The sequence below is a fragment of the Mobula birostris genome, chromosome 15 (genome assembly GCF_030028105.1).
Source record: "Mobula birostris isolate sMobBir1 chromosome 15, sMobBir1.hap1, whole genome shotgun sequence".
Taxonomy (NCBI): Eukaryota; Metazoa; Chordata; class Chondrichthyes; order Myliobatiformes; family Myliobatidae; genus Mobula; species Mobula birostris.
In genome coordinates this window covers 24,582,030-24,598,458 of record NC_092384.1, presented here as the reverse complement: position 1 = coordinate 24,598,458, position 16,429 = coordinate 24,582,030, and the positions used below count along the sequence as shown (strand labels likewise).

General features: G+C 44.0%; 1 protein-coding gene across 6 annotated transcripts in view; it reads left to right on the top strand.

The window, feature by feature from the left end:
• Nucleotides 1-16,429, top strand: part of nlrc5 (NLR family, CARD domain containing 5) — a 218,189-nt gene that overhangs the window by 145,327 nt on the left and 56,433 nt on the right. For all 6 annotated transcript variants that reach the window (XM_072279467.1, XM_072279466.1, XM_072279468.1 and 3 more), the window contains 6 exons: nucleotides 29-91; nucleotides 1,134-1,217; nucleotides 6,972-7,055; nucleotides 9,358-9,441; nucleotides 11,229-11,315; nucleotides 14,271-14,330. In XM_072279467.1, the coding sequence (XP_072135568.1) occupies nucleotides 29-91; nucleotides 1,134-1,217; nucleotides 6,972-7,055; nucleotides 9,358-9,441; nucleotides 11,229-11,315; nucleotides 14,271-14,330 (462 nt within the window). The remainder of the gene's footprint in view (nucleotides 1-28; nucleotides 92-1,133; nucleotides 1,218-6,971; nucleotides 7,056-9,357; nucleotides 9,442-11,228; nucleotides 11,316-14,270; nucleotides 14,331-16,429) is intronic.

Sequence of the window (16,429 nt, the reverse complement as noted above, 5' to 3'; positions counted from 1 at the left end):
TGCTGTTTGTCTTCATTTTAATGTATAGTTTGGCATCAAATGGAAGATCATTTCTAAGATTTGCAAAGCAACGTGAGAAAAAGGCATGCAGGTGAGTAAACCAGTTGCTTTTAGAATATGACTAATAGTATTAACATCTTCTAGCTGGGATGTAACAAAGCTTGAAGTTTCCAGTGAAACAGTGAGAGCAACTCTCAATTTGAGTTTCATTGTCTAAGACCCAACGAACTTGGAGATCACTAATGTAGGTAGAGTGGCATATTTTTACAAAGGATGAGATGTATAATATTTAATGATTTGAAACTGGGCAGGTTTCAGTCACAGAATTACATGGCTGAAGATCATATGATTGTTTCCATCTTTCAAAACTTATGGCTCCAAAATTTGCATCTTTTCCATTGTGAAAAACATACCCACAGAACCTTGTAAAGAATGTAATATATTTTGATATTACTTTAACCGGCTGCATTAGGTTGCATTAAATTCAATTCATTTCATTCCAATTCATCCACTGATATTTATGTATTAATAGAGGAAATGTTCCCCTTACTTAACATGAGTTCATAACCAAGAGCAATGTTTTTTAAAGTAATGAAAATATTAGCTTCATCATTTTCACTACATCCATCTGTGGTTGTTTATTAATTTGGTCTACAGCACATGAATTCTCAGTTCCCTGGTTAGCTTCTTACATTTTTTTTGCCTGCCTTCCATTCATTCTTGTTGGTTCCTTATTCTATTTGATTATTCTGCTGAATTCTCTTTGTAGCTTGATTGTTAGTTAGTATCCTGTAGTGTGAGTCATATCTTTCAATCATTGGTAAAGTCTTACATTCATTGGAGGGAGCAATGAATGTGAAACTTTTGCTGATAATCTTGATGTGAATTACTTGTCTTTATTCTAAGGACAAAAGATGCTGGAGCTACTCAGCAGGTCAGACAACATAAAGAGAAACAAAATCAGTATTTCAGATTGAAGCAAAGTTATTGATCTGAATTTTTTTTTCTGTTGCTCCTTCTGCGACGCTGCCTGACCTTCTGTGTATTTACAGTACCTTCTGATTTGTTTCAGGTTCACAGCATCTGCAGTTTGTTGACTTTTATATTTTTTCCTTGTCATTGGGTGTGTACAGGGTGAAGGAATGCCAACTGAAAAAGGAAGACCTGTCGGAGTTTTTCTCCATTGTTGAACAGAGCACCTATTTGACAGAGCTAACGTGAGTTCTTGGTCCCCTTGAAATCTTACATTGTTTTATGGTTTAGAAACATATCCTTGTGTATGAATTACCTTATCCTCGAAGAGGACAGTCCCCACGAGGAAGAGAGCAGACCTTGATGGCAGATAGAGGTTTTTAATGACTGCTGATCTGCTGCACATTCTGACTCTAGATTCCTAGAGAAGGTAAGAGAAGCAGGAGTGAGATCCTTCTCATCTCGACCTCAAAAGTCTATCAGCCCCAGCCTCGGTAAAACAGCCACAGCCCTCAGAAGTGGAGAATTACAAAGATTATTTTCTTAAGATTTTGGTGCGTGTTTTAGTGATCTTGGGTGCTACAGAGGTTGAAAAGTAGTTGTCTAAAGTTTCTCACAAGCACCTTCTTGTATTTGACCACTTGTGATGTGCTGCTGGACAGATTGTGCCGTAAGTCCTTGGTTCCTGCTGGTAGTTGCGTGACCATCGTTGGACCAGTTTTCTCGATAGTCTCTTGGAATGACACCAGCTTGCATTTATTGTTCCTGAAATGTGGTTAAAAGTGCTTCCTCATGCAGCCCACAGGAGAATTATTAGAAAATCTGCCCCAGAGAATAATGTGTATAGGTGACTTAAAGCGTCAAAAAGCTGGAAACCTAGAAATTCTAGACTGTGAATTTGTGTACAGTGTTAAGGAATTTCACCAAAATCCAAATTACATGTAGCTTTATGTTTTAGCTCTGAGCTCTCCCAGAGAAGCTGTTGAATGTATGTGGTAGCAGCAACTATGCGAACATATGAAGTCACCTCCCGTGAGGGGAAAAGAAAACTGATCTGATCAAACAGTTATGATTAGCATGAAACCATTCTTAACTTGAGTTTTGGTTAAAGGGGTTTCCCTTTGACCTGAGGGGACAGTCCAGAGTGTCCACGTTCTTCTATCCAACCACTTGCTGCTGATATTCTGAGGCTTTCTAATGGCCTCCCTGACTACCAGCCAGTCCTGGTAACCTGGACAGGTGAGACTGGCCCAGATGCATAGCCTGATCCATTCCTCTCCCATTAATCCAAGCTTGATCTTCTGTTCCGTCTCCTCCCTGCAAAGCACCCTGACCCTAGTCCAGCCCTCAATTCCCTCAGGCCGCACATTGTCAGGAATAGAATCTCAGCTGAAAACCAGAGGAGGTGAGGGATTTGGAAACATTTTCTCAACACCCTCTTGACAAATTATATTAACCTGTACCGTGCACTAATCTACCCACAATGTGAAGTGTTTACACAATAGACTCTGCAGATACTGGAAATTCATAAGACCATGAGACATAGGAGCAGAATTAGGCCATTCAGCCCATCGAGTCCACTCCACCATCATTTAACCCTATACACCTGCCCTCTCACCATATCCTTTGATGCCCTGACTGATCAGAAAACGATCAACTTCCGCCTTAAATATACCAATGGACTAGCCTCCACCGCAGTCTGTAGCAGAGGATTCCACAGATTCACTACTCTTTGGCAAAAAAATATTCCTTATCTCTGTTCTAAAAGGTCACCCTTCAATTTTGAGGCTGTCCCTTCTAGTTGTGGATACCCCTACCATAGGAAATATTCTCTCCACAACCACCCTACCTAGCCTTTCAACATTCAGTAGGTTTCAACGAGATCCCCACATATTTTTCTAAATTCCGGTGAGTCCAGGCCCAAAGCTGCCAAACGCTCCTCATATGCTAACCCCTTCATTCCCAGAGTCATCCTCGTGAACTCTGGACTCTGCCCCGCATCCAGCGAGATGCTAGGAGGTGCTGCACAATGAAGACGAGGGAATCATCCATAAAGTAGGGAGGAGGGTGAGTTGGAGTGACTGGTGGTAACCGGCCTGAGCTGGGAAACATGGAACACTGTGTGGATCTTCATTGATACTGGTAGAAACTACCTGCATGAGACCTTGGTGATAGCCATTTCCACTATGAACAGTCTCACATAGTGTGGGGCCAACTTGCGGCTCTTGAATTTGAGGGGAAGATCCCTTGATGCTAGCCAGACCTTCTTTCCTGGGCTTGAAGGACCTCACATGTTGGCGGAAGTGATCAGCCTTCTGGACATGTTGTTTCAAGCATGTATGAAGGAAATCCTGGCTTGTCTCCATGTGAACTTGTAGCGTTGGATCAACTGTTCAGCAGCAGGAATTCCCAGGTCAATCTCCTGGTCAGGGAAGAGCGGTGGCTGGAATTTCTTCTGGCATTCAAAGGGGGACATGCCAGTGGAGGACAACTGGAGGTTATTTTGGGCGATCTCTGCCCAAACCAATTAGGAGCTCCAGGACAAGGGGTTGGAAGAGGCAAGGCAGCTCAGGGTTGTCTCCAGCTCTTGATTCACTCTCTCAGTCTGACAATTAGATTGGGGTGGACACCAGACAAGAGGCCGGCCATGGCTCCCACAAGAGAACAGGGAGCCTTCCAAAAACAGGATGGTCCTTGATCATACATGATGTCCTGTGGGAAGCCTTGCAGTCTGATTACATGCTGAACCATGTGGGTGGCAGTCTCACAAGCTGACAGGAGCTTAGGGAGAGCAATGAAGTGGGCAGCCTTGGAGAATTGATAGTGTTTCCATTGGACAAGGGTAGACCAGTGATGAAATCCACCAGGAGGTGGGACCAGGGGAGGTGAGGCACACATAGCAGACCCTCAGGGCACTGGCATGATGTCTTGTTCTCAGCACAAGTGGAACAGGCAGAGATAAAGTTGTGGACATACTGGGACATAGGTGGCCACCAAGAAGTTTCCTGGGTCCTTTGAATTCCCAGATGGCCAACCAGATGGGAGGAGTAGCCCCATTGCAGCACCTTGGAGCACACCATAACAGGGACAAACAGTCTATTGGGAGGTCCCCCACTGAGGTCTGGATCCAATTGCTGGGCAGCCCTCACCTCTGCCTCTTTTCCCCAAATCATCGGAACAGCAAAGCAGGAACGAGGAAGGTTGGTGTCTGGATCGGCATCATCCTCAGACCTGTCGAACTGCTGGGAGAGAGCTTCAGTCTTGGTATTCTTGCTGCGGGGATGATAGGTGAGAGTGAAATTAACCAGCTGAAGAAGAGAGGTCAACAGGCTGGGCGGGAGTTGAGACTGTTAGTGTCCCAAGTGTAGGAGAGGCTCTTGTGATTGGTCCAAACCAAAAAGGAATGCACTTCCCCCTCTGGCCAGTGTTGCCATTCTACCAGGGCCTGCTTGACAACCAGTGGTTCTCAGTTCCCAGCACTGTAGTTACTCTCCGCAGGAGTCAAGTGATGGGAAAGAAAGCCACGAGGGTGTAGCTGGCTATCCAGTGAAGAGCGCTGAGAAAGTACATCTCCAATGCTGACATCGGATGTGTCCGCCTTGTCAATGAGTGGCCGGGATTGGTCTAGGTGTTGCAACACTGGAAGTGGTGAAGCATCGCTTTAGTTCCGGGAATGCTTGTTTTGCTTTGTTTGTCCAGTGAAATCCTGCAGCGGTCTTCCTGATGAGTGCATTCATGCAGGCCACGACTAAGCTGAAACTTCAGATGGAGTGACGATAAAAATTCGCAAACCCCATGAAGCACTGCGCCTGTTTGACTATAGATGGTTTGGGCCGCTCTGTGACTGCGTGAACTTAATGTGGGTCCATTTGAACACTGGAAGAAGTGAGTGTATATAGCCCAAAAACCACACGTGGTCTGTATGGAACTCACACTAATAAGTGTGCATGAAGGATGGCAAGCTCCGTCCCTGCGTCCCTGCATTGTCGGCCCCTGAACAATATCACTGTGAAGAGCCTATGGTTCCCTATGGTTGCCTTCCAGCACAAGTTGGGGGGCTTTGGTGGAAAGGTCGATCTGCCCAGTGCCCAGGGGTCGTCCATCCAGGGTTCATCTTTTCTCTCAATTTCTGAGTCAGAGTTCTCCACCTTCGAGCCAGAGGGATGTCCATGAGTTTCCTGGCTGTACTGGAGTTGATAAATCCCTTATGTTCATAACTATAAGAACACCACGATAAGGAAGCTGGGAGCATAACACAATTAGGAGAAGCCGATTGCAGGGAGAACTGACCTGTGTGGACTCACCTCCCTCCTGATGGGTATCCTCTTTTATTGGACACCAAAAACATAGCTGGCTGGAGATGACCTGGATTGCCACAATAGAGGCAGGAACCTGTGTCCTGCACTGATCAGATTCCTCCTGAGATAGGTGCATGTGTCCCCCACTTGCACAGGCTCCCCCGTGGACTGGGTGCTGTGTGATGAGGGAGGGGCTGAAGATAGATGGTGGTCCAAAGTGTAAGAAGCTCAAGGCATGCTTTTCCGGCGCCAGTCACTTACCTGATTGTCAACTCAGATGGCCAAATTAATCAGATTGCCTAAATCGTTCTGCTTGTCACGGACAGTGATCTCATGTTGGACCTTTATGTTCAGCCTGCGCTGGAAGGCAGTGATGAGGGATCTCTCGTTCCATTCAGTCTCTACCACAAGGGCGTGGAATTTAACTGTACATTTCCTCACCGTCCCTCTACCTTGGTGCAGATCCAGGAGTCGGTAGGCAGTCTCCTGACCCCGTAGTGGAAGGCCAAAATCTCTCCTTAACTCAGCAGCAACGTGTTGAAATGACTGGGCTGTGGAGGAAACCTTGCTCCCATAGAGCATTGAACAAGCTGAGTGGAGGTCCATCCAGGAGACAGCTCTGAGATGGATCTCATCTACGTGACGGGCAGGTGTCACATTTGGACTGAGAACAGTCACTGGTGGTGTTTTGCTTGCACGAACTAATTATTTAAGGATCAGCTTCATTCACCTGTATTAGGAATTTGCTGAGGTGCGTTGGTGCGCCATGCAACCAAAAACAACAATAACATTCAATAATTATAAAGAATTATATAAAATAAAGTTTAGAGATTAAAGTATGGATATGGAATAACATATGCATATATACATTAATAATAGCATGTATATACAATGTAAAGAGCATCATAAAAAGTGGTGTAAAGTATTTACTGTGCAGTGGCAGGGGTAATAGCCAGAGAGGGGTTAGGGTGGGCTAACTAACAAAGCCTTTTTCAAACATGAAAGAGTGTAAATAAATTAAATATAAGTGACAGAACTACAACAGTATGGAGATTATGAAAAATACTCTTAATGTGTATACATAACCATAGTTAGTCATCGTTAGCAACAAAAGTCACAGATCAAGTGTTATCTTTAAAGCTAACACTTTAAATTCGCCATGGGATCTCCCTTGGTTACAATAGTCAATAAATCCCACCCATTCAGGAGTTTATTGCATCTCGTTTCTTTTTGCAGTCATTGAGATCAAGGGAGTTAATGTGATAGGCAAGATTCTGAATTTCATTGTCCATTTTGCATTCATTCACCCCAGCACCTACCTACCTCTGCTGTAAGACTTAATGCCTTATGTTCTTCAAGCATCATTGTTGTATCATTACCTTCGAACCGAAAATCCCATGTTATCCTGTCTGTGGAATTTATAAGCTAGACAACAGAGCTTCACTGTACACTGATTCCAAGAACAGAACACTTTTCTCTACTGTTGCAATCTAACCTGTGCTCTGTGCAAGAAGTCGACTTCCTGTCGTGTACACCACGTTATTGTGCCTGTCGTTTGCAGAGTTTGCACAGTTGCAGCAAAGGTATTGTTGCTTCTCCTACACTTTATCTTTGTGGCTGGTGAATGATGAAGGTTGTGTCTCACGCACAGAAAAATAATTGTTTGAAAAGAGATGCTGAATTGTTACTTTTTAATGGTAGGCTCACCAACAACATAATGGGGGATGAAGACGTGAGAAGTCTGGTGAAGGTTGTGAATGGTCTCAAACATCTGGAAGAGCTCAAGTGAGTGGTCACACACAGCACAACCCCTGCAAGGACAACTTCAAACTTGACCCAATCACATCAATATGAGCTAAGGAACTTTATAAAAAGTAAACACTTCAATAACCCACAACTTAAAATTAACCAGTCATTAGGGATTTTAAATCTTTGGAAAATAATATTTTAAACTATTAGCTCCCTCTTACAGCATGGAAACAGGCCTTTCGGTCCAATTGGTTCGTGCTGACCAAGGTTCCCATTTAATCTAGTCCACTTGACCATGATTGGTTCATATTGCTTCTAAGTCTTTTCTATCCAAATACCTTTCAAACATTGTTTTAATGTGCTTGCCTCAACAACTTCCTCTGGCAGCTCATTCAAAGTCAAAGTAAAATTTATTATCACAGTACATGCATGTCACCATCTACAACCCTGAGTTTCTTTCCCAGTGGGCACACTTAGCAAATCTACAGAACAGTAACAGTAAACGCAGATATAAATAAATAGCAATACATAATGAGCATGAAATAACAAGATAGAAGAGTCCTTAAATGAGGGCAGCTATCCCCTTTTGTTCAAGAGCCTGATGGTTGAGGGGTAGTAACTGCTCTTGAACCTGGTGCTGTGAGTCCTGAGACACTGTACCAACCACCCTCTGAGTGAAAAAGCTGCCCCTCAGGTTCCTACTAAACACCTCTCCTCTCTCGTTAAACCTGTGCCTTATGTTTCTTTCTTCCCCAACCCTGGGGAAAAGACACGGTGGCACTTAGTGCAGATTCATGTTTAGTTCTTGAGCTGTGCTTTTTAACTATGTGAATATGATTGTGTTAATAGTATTTTGTGTGCTGTATGAGGTATATGTACTGTGTTTTGCACCTCGGTCCCAGAGGAATGATGTTTCTTTTATCTGTATACATGTGTATGGTTGAATGACAATAAACTTGAACCTGATCTTAAGCTTGCTGCCCAGCAGCAAGTCCCTGACAGCAGCTTCTGGCTTTCTACACTTCACATTCAGATTTATTTATCACATGAATGTGGACTCATACTGTCAGTTTCCCTGCCAGTTTTCTACAACATCGGTGTACGTAAAGCCACAGATAAATCTTGATGGGATCAGTGTGCTAAACACTGAGATTACAATTTGTTGATGTTGAATCTTAGAAATTAATTTTAAAGTTGTGAAGTGCAAAAACAGCTAGGTCATGCAATTCTGGTGACTAATCAATGTGTGTTCCTACTACAATAAAAAAAAATCAAAGCGCCAGAGATAGACGGCAGGTCAGGCAGCACCTGTGGAGAAAGAAGCACAATGAATATTTTGGACTGATGATTTGGCATTTGGTCCTCACTCTTCTGATAAAATGTAATTGACCTGAAATTTTAATTATTTCTCTTGCACTACAGATCCAGGCTGGCCTGCTGAGTATTTTCAGCACATTTGGCAATCACTTCACATTTACAGTACTTTGCAAAAGTCTAGACACATATATATAGCAAGGGTGCTTAAGACTTTTGCACAGTCCTGTATTTGTCAACATGGAGAGGAGGGCAAGTTTGTAAATCTGGCGGGAAAAAAGGATATACAGAATGGTGAGGGTGGAGTGCTGTGGAAAGATGGTGGGACAGATGGCAGTGAAGGAGTGCCCGGGGAAGGGGGTGGCATGGGTGCAGGCACACCCAGCCCTGAGACACCAGGCAAGGTCATTTGATTACAAACAATTGGTTTATTGACCATTATAGAATGTTTCTCTGGTGCTTCCCTCTCTCTGCCACTTGTCCCAACCATGATTCCTCTCTCCCAGACCCCTTCCCACTCCCAGTCTGAAATCCCATATCAGAATCAGGTTTATCGTCACTCACATATGCCATGAAATTAGGTTTTTTTATGACAGTTCTACAGTGCAATAAATTAAATTACTACAGTACTGTGCAAAAGTCTTGGGCAGATATACATATGATAGGGTGCCTAAGATTTTTGCAGGTACTCTACATTATCTGCAATTGTTTGTTTTTCAATTCCTACTGCGACTCCATTCGGAAACCAGCAGAAATTACGGGAACACAACGTTGTCCGACTATCTTCAGCTATTTACGGTATGCTTTCTGCTGGTTTCCTGTTGAAGAGAATCAGATGGGATTTCAGAGCTGGTACAGTCTGTTTCAGATTTCATGATATGTTGCTGTATCCTTCCGAAAAAATATCATGATACATGATTGAAACACAGTTCAGTGCGGGATGCGGAGATAAGCTGTGGGACAAGTTGTTATTGTCCGACTCGTCAAAATGCAGAATTTAGAATTTTATTGTTTTATTTTCCAGTCTACAGAAGAATGGGATTTCTCTTGCTGCTTTTGAAAACCTTTGTGTGGCACTGAATTATTATCGTAAAACATTAACAGTAAGGTATGTTTGTTACTGGCTTGGGGCAAAGGAAGAGCGTTGCCAGAGTTCTTTATTTTCACGTTTTTTTTATCTGCATTGGCAGAGACACTCCAACACCCCTACTGGTCCATCTCATCCTTACACAACAATTTTCTGGACTTTCTCTCTGCCTCCGTCTATGTCGGTTTGTCTGTCTCTCTCTCTATCTACAATGCCTATAAAAAGTACCCACCTCCTTTGGAAGTTTTCATCTTTTATTGTTTTACAACATTGAATCACAGTGGATTTAACTTTGCCTTTTTTTTGACACTGATCAATAGAAAAAGACTCTTTCGTATCAAAGTGAAAACAGATCTCTACAAAGTGATCTAAATTAATTACAAATATAAAACATAAAATAATTGATTGCATTAATATTCACCCCTTTAATATGACACACCAAATCATTACTGGTACAGCCAATTGATTTTAGAAATCATGTATTTAGTTTAATGGAGATCACCATGTGCAGTCAAGCTGTTTCAATTGATTGTAGTAAAAATATACCTGTAGCTGGAATGTTCAACTGCTGGTGAGTCAGTATCTCAGCAAAAACTACACCATGAAGACAAAAGAACAACCTTGTGAAAAGGTTATTGAAAAGCACAAGTCAGGAGATGGATACAAGAACATTTCCAAGTAACTGAATATCTCTTGGATATTGGAAACTGGATATAAGTTGATCATCAAGAAATGGAATAAATGTGGCACAGTGGTAAATCTGCCGAGAGCTGGCAGTCCTCAAAAACAGAGTGACCATGCAAAATGTGACTAGAGAGGGAGGCCACCAAGAGACCTATGACAACTCTGGAGGAGTTACAAGCTTCAGTGGTTGAGATGAGAAAGACTGGACATACGACAACTGCTGTCCGGATGCTTCACAGGTTGCAGCATTGTGGGAGAGTGGCAAAGAGAAAGCCACTGCTGAAAAAAAACCACATGAAGTTTCAGCTAGACTTTGCTAGAAGGCACGTGGGAAACTCTGAAATCAGCTGGAAGATGGTTCTATGGTCTAATGAAAACGAAATTGAGCTTTTGGCCATTAGACTAAGCGCTGTGTTTGGCATAAGCCAAACAGCACACATCATCAAAAACATACCACCCCTGCCATGAAGCTTGATGGTGGCTACATCATGCTGTGGGGATGCTTCACTGCAGCAGGCCCTGGAAGGTTTGTGAAGGTAGAGGGTAAAATGAATGCCGCAAAATACAGGGAAATCCTGGAGGAAAACCTGATGCAATCTGCAAGAGAACTGCGACTTGGGAGAAGATTTGTTTTCCAGCAGGACATTGACCCCAAGCATAAAGCTAGAGCTACACAGGAATGGCTTAAAACAACAAAGTCAATGTCCTGGAGTGGCCAAGTCAGAGTCCATATCTCAATCCAATTGAGAATTTGCAGCTGGACTTCAAAAGGGCCGTTCATTCGCGATCCCCATGCAATCTGACAGGGCTTGAGCAGATTTATAAAGAAGAATGGGGAAAAATTAGTGTCCAAATGTGCAAATCCCTCTCTCTCGCCCCCTCTCTCCTCCCCTCTCCACCCCTCTCCCCCTCTCCCCCCCTTCCCTCTCTTCCTCCCCTTTCCAACATAGACATTATCGAGGGAATCCTTTTTGACCCTTTATCATCTTTTGTACACTAGCACATTTCAACAATGGGGGACTGAAGGGCTTCAGAATTGACGCCAAGATTGTTGCTAACAGAATTCCGAGTGTTTTAAAACTGAAAGCAGATGCTGGCAGTGTTGTCTCTGGTTTCTGTTTCAGGTTTGAAGAGCTATGGATACATGGTGCAGATTCTGCTAACCTTGTTGTGAAGTGTGTCGAAACCTCCCTGAATATTGCGGAAATTAGGTTAGAACTTTACTCTTTATTGGATTGGTGGTTTATTTTTACCATTCTTTGTTGTTCAAGCTTGATGTAAGTAATATTGGAAAACTACTTTGATGTAGATGTGGACTGAACTAGGGTCAAGTGTTTGGCTTGTTCCCCATGTAACTTCAGCTTGTCTCAGTAAAGCTAATGAATGTAAAGTTAGGTTGGATTTAATGTGGCCTTCACAGAAAATGGCAAGCAGGAATAACCCAGCTGCTCCATGGTATTCCCTCATACTCACGTTCCCTGAATTATTTTGATTGGATCCACACAATCACTGACATAGGACACATAGATTGGCAGAACATTCATGAAGACAGCTCATTTGGTAAAAAAACAGACCTAGCAGTTCAGTAAGATTACCTTTTCTTGAGGTTACTGATAGCAGTATTAATTTATTTCCAAAAGGGTTAAAGATTTAAAGGAGATGTGAGCTGGCTCGGCCATCTAGCCTATCAGGAGGGCATAATTTTCGAGCTGCTGTTGGATAATAGTTGAGAATGTTATGTACACGTGCAGTTGAACAGCAGCACCTAAGCTTCGTTTCATGTCTGAGGCATTTGAGGTTTCTCTAGTGCTCTGTGGAAGCATGTGGTCAAGGGGAAGGGAAAAGCAAAATCATGTCAGCTCTCAACTACACGTAGTGCCAGAAGTAATTTTTGTTAAACCCTGAGAGTGCCTTGATGTGGTCTGTGTATCTCTGATCCACCGCAATACCAGCCTGTGTTCAGCTGTGTGTGCTCAAGCATCGGGTATTTGCAGATGTTGGTGTTCGATCTTTCTTTTGGCTTACTTGGAAGTGTGACAATGAGGAGTCCATTTGGCCAGGACCTTTAGTTCAGGATTTGGCCATTGAATGAATGAATGAGTGAAATTTATTTCGGTCCGTACAAACATAAGAGGGCCAAGTGCTACATCACTAGGTTTGATTGCAGCTGAGATGAACCTCAGTTCTCCTCGCCTGGCCCAGCTCCATATCCCTTATTACCCCTCACTCTCAATGATGTATCGACTCCTTTCATGAAATCTAAGAAGAGATTTACAAGGATGTTGCCTGGATTGGAGATCATGCCGTAGGAGAATAGGTTGAGTGAACTTGGCCATTTCTCCGTGGAGTGACAGAGGATGAGAGGTGACCTGATAGAAGTGTATAAGATGATGAGAGGCATTGATCGTGTGGATAGTCAGAGGTTATTTCCCAGGACTGAACAGGCTAACACAAAGGGACATAGTTTAAGGTGCTTGGAAGTAGATACAAGGTAAGTAGATCAGAGGTAAGTTTTTTTTACACAGAGAGTGGTGGGTGTGTGGACTGCACTGTCAGCAACAGTGGTACAGGTGGATAAAATAGGGTCTTTAAAGAGACACTTAGATAGGTACATGGAGCTTAGAAAAATAGGGGGCTATGCGGTAGGGAAATTCTAGGCAGATTCTGGAGTAGGTTACATGGTCGGCACATCATGGGCTTGTAATGTGCTGTAGATTTCTATGTCCTATGCTGCCCCAAAAGTCGATCTTTTACAGAGTTATTCATCATAGAAATGGGCCTCATACATCCATAATGGCCTCTGTGCCCATCAACGTTAATTCCATTTACCTACGAAAGGATCATATCCTTCTGTGCCGTACTTATTTAAATGTCTGCTTGAAGGCAATTTAAATGTAATATTTGTATCTGATTCTGCTGCCCCCTCTGGCAGTGAGTTCCAGATATCAACTACTCTCTGCATAAAAAGATCTTACCCCTCATGTTCCCTTTAAAACTCCGCCTCACCTTTAACCTATGCCCCCTTTGTTTTGATAGCTCTACCATGGGAAGCAGGTCCTGACTATCTACCCTAGCTCTACCTCTCATGATATTATGTATCTTCATCAGGCTGCCCCGCAGCCTCCTTTGCTGCAGGGAAAACAAGTCCAGCTTTTGCACTCTCTCTGCATAACTAATACACTCTAGTCCAGGGAACTGGGAGAGAGAATTCCAGTTTTTTGCTTCTCTGAAGTGTTTCCTAACTTAAGAGTGTTAGATTCAGAAGTAGGAGTAGTCTATTTGGTGTTCTGTGGCTGCTCCATGAGTCAATAATATCACAGTTGATCTTTTATCTCAGCACCACTTTCCTGCACTAATCCCATAACCTTTAATATTTAGAAGTCTGTGAATTGCTAACTTGAATATTCTCAATGACTGTGCCTCAACAGCCCAACAAGATGTGCATTCCAAGCCTTCAGTGCCTTTCAGATGAAGAAAGTTCTATTCATCTCAATGTTATCCACCAGTTTTAGACACTTGGGCAAGGGAAATCCCAGCTCCTTATCCTGACAAGCCTCTTTCAAATTTTAGGTCCTTCAAAGAGATCATCTAAACTCAAAAAGAATGGTAGCTCAGTCCGCCCAATCTCTTCTCATTGCTCAAATCCCCATCCCAAGAGTCAGTCTAGTGAGCCTTTGCTGCACTCACTCTCTCACAGTTATTTGAAAGCCCAAACTCCCTTGTTCTCTTGTTCAGCCTGACAGCAAGGAACTATCATCTCTTTGTCTACAACACTAAATTTGTCTACTATATGATCCACCTTGATGAAAGACACATTTCTCTAAACCCACCACAATAAAGCCCACATTTATGAACCTGGATATTCTCATAATTCATCCTCCTTGCCTTTGGTATCTATCTGCTCCTGGACACTCAGCTAGACAGGAATCAAAATGTTTCCTGCTGACATCTAGTGACATCTTCTTGCTCTACCAGTGGTAGGGAAGTCAGATACTGCAGCACTGTTGTGTAAATGGGTGCAGAGAAGACTGAAGGTCAAATTATTGGAAGAGGTTTTTCCGCAGATTCTCTCTTATTTATTGTTAAAAATCTTCGCTTGCTGTTCTGTTTGAGAAACTGCAGATTGTTTGACTGATTAGATTGACCAATAAAAATGTACTTTTCAGGATAAAGGCGAACCAAGCTTTAATAAGGCTAACGGACCATGATTGCCGAACTTCTGATAGGTATGTAAGTCTCAGATGTCATTAAAATCGGCAAGGGCAATGGCCAACAAGCAGGATGGCAGAGCTGAGACCACGATCAGACTACCCATAGCTTAATCAAATAACAGGGAAGGTTCAGGGAGCTCAAAGATCTTGACCTGATCTTCTTTCCTATGTTCATCTGTCTGGTTCTATTCTTAGTGTCAATTCTTCCCACTGAAGCTGATATTGGCTGCTCCAAAACAGGGTCAGGCAATATCTCACCTTGTCCTGATGAAGGGTCCCGGCCTGAAACATTGAATGTCTATTCTTCTCCATAGATGCTGTCTGACCTGCCAAGTTCCTCCGGCATCAAGTGTTTATTACTCTGGATTTGCAGCTTCTGCAGAATTTCATATGTTTATGATGACTTTGTTAATGCTGGAGTACTGGCTGTTGCTGCTTGAAAGAACTGCGACCTGCTGAGTGCTTTAGGCAGCCGTACTCCAGACAGGGACCATGCCTCTTCACCTGGGACATCTCATATTTCACACTCACTCCAATTGCCCCCACATGAAGAACCTTGCCTTTGTCAACTTCCTTCCCAGCGTCTCAGTGACTGCTATTGTTATCCTGCCCTGTACTGATCCCATGGTGTCCGTGGGCTGTGCTTCCATGAAAATGAGAAGCGTTTGGGAGCAGAGACCAAATGCTGGAGGGATTTTCCTGATGAAAGCAACAGGATATATCCTTAACACAAGAGATTCTGAAGATGCTGGAAATCCAGAGCAACACACACAAAATACTGGAGGAACTCAGCTGGTCAGGGAGCGTCTTTGGAGCGGAATAAACAGTCAGTGTTTCAGGCCAAGACCCTTCATCAACTGGAGAAGATGTGGGACGAGTAAGAAGTTGGAAGGAGGGCGAGGAATACAAGCTGGGAGTGATAGGTGGACCATGTGAGGGTGGAGGTGAAGTGAAGTGATGGGTGGAATGCGTGAGAGTGGGGGTGAAGTGAAGCTGGGAAGTGATGGGTGGAACACGTGAGGGTGGGGGTGAAGTGAAGTGATGGGTGGAACATGTGAGGGTGGGGATGAAGTGAAGTGATGGGTGGAACACGTGAGGGTGGGGGTGAAGTGAAGCTGGGAAGTGATGGGTGGAATGTGAGGGTGGGGGTGTAGTGAAGCTGGGAAGTGATGGGTGGAATGTGAGGGTGGGGGTGTAGTGAAGCTGGGAAGTGATGGGTGGAATGTGAGGGTGGGGATGAAGGGAAGCTGGGAAGTGATGGGTGGAACGTGAGGGTGGGGATGAAGGGAAGCTGGGAAGTGATGGGTGGAACGTGAGGGTGGGGGTTTAGTGAGAAGCTGGGAAGTGATGGGTGGAACGTGAGGGTGGGGGTGAAATGAAGCTGGGAAGTGATGGGTGGAATGTGAGGGTGGGGGTGAAGTGAAGCTGGGAAGTGATGGGTGGAACGTGAGGGTGGGGGTGAAGTGAAGCTGGGAAGTGATGGGTGGAACGTGAGGGTGGGGGTGAAGTGAGAAGCTGGGAAGTGATAGGTTGAAGAAGGAGGACTCTGATAGGAAAGGACGATGTAGCATGGGAGAAAGCAGGAAGGTGCTCTAGAGGGAGACGAGGCAAGTGAGGAGAAGAGGTAAGAGGGGAGTCAGGATGGGGGTATGAAATAGAGAGAAGGGGGAGGGGGAGAAATTACTGGAAGTTAGAGAAATGAACGTCCAATTTGTTGGAGAGTGTGGGAGTCTCTTTTCTGTAACGCTTTATATAAATGCCTGTGAAAGGCGCACAGTCTGTGTCTGATTGAGTTTTTACCCACTACAGTGCCATGGCCCACCAGCCTGAAAACAATGATGAGCATTTACAATTCACTTAGCTAATACAGCACAGAAAGAGGCCATTCAGCCCTGTAGGTGGAGTGACGAAACGCTGTGCAGGTAGCACCTGAGTTCTGATTCAAACCCAGGCCCCTGGAGCAGTGAGGCAGCGCCGCTTCCTGCTGCAATACGGGGACTTCCTGCTGCAATACGGGGACTTCCTCCGCAATACGGGGACTTCCTGCTGCAATACAGGGACTTCCTGCTGCAATACGGGGACTTCCTCCGCAGTACGGGGACTTCCTGCTGCAA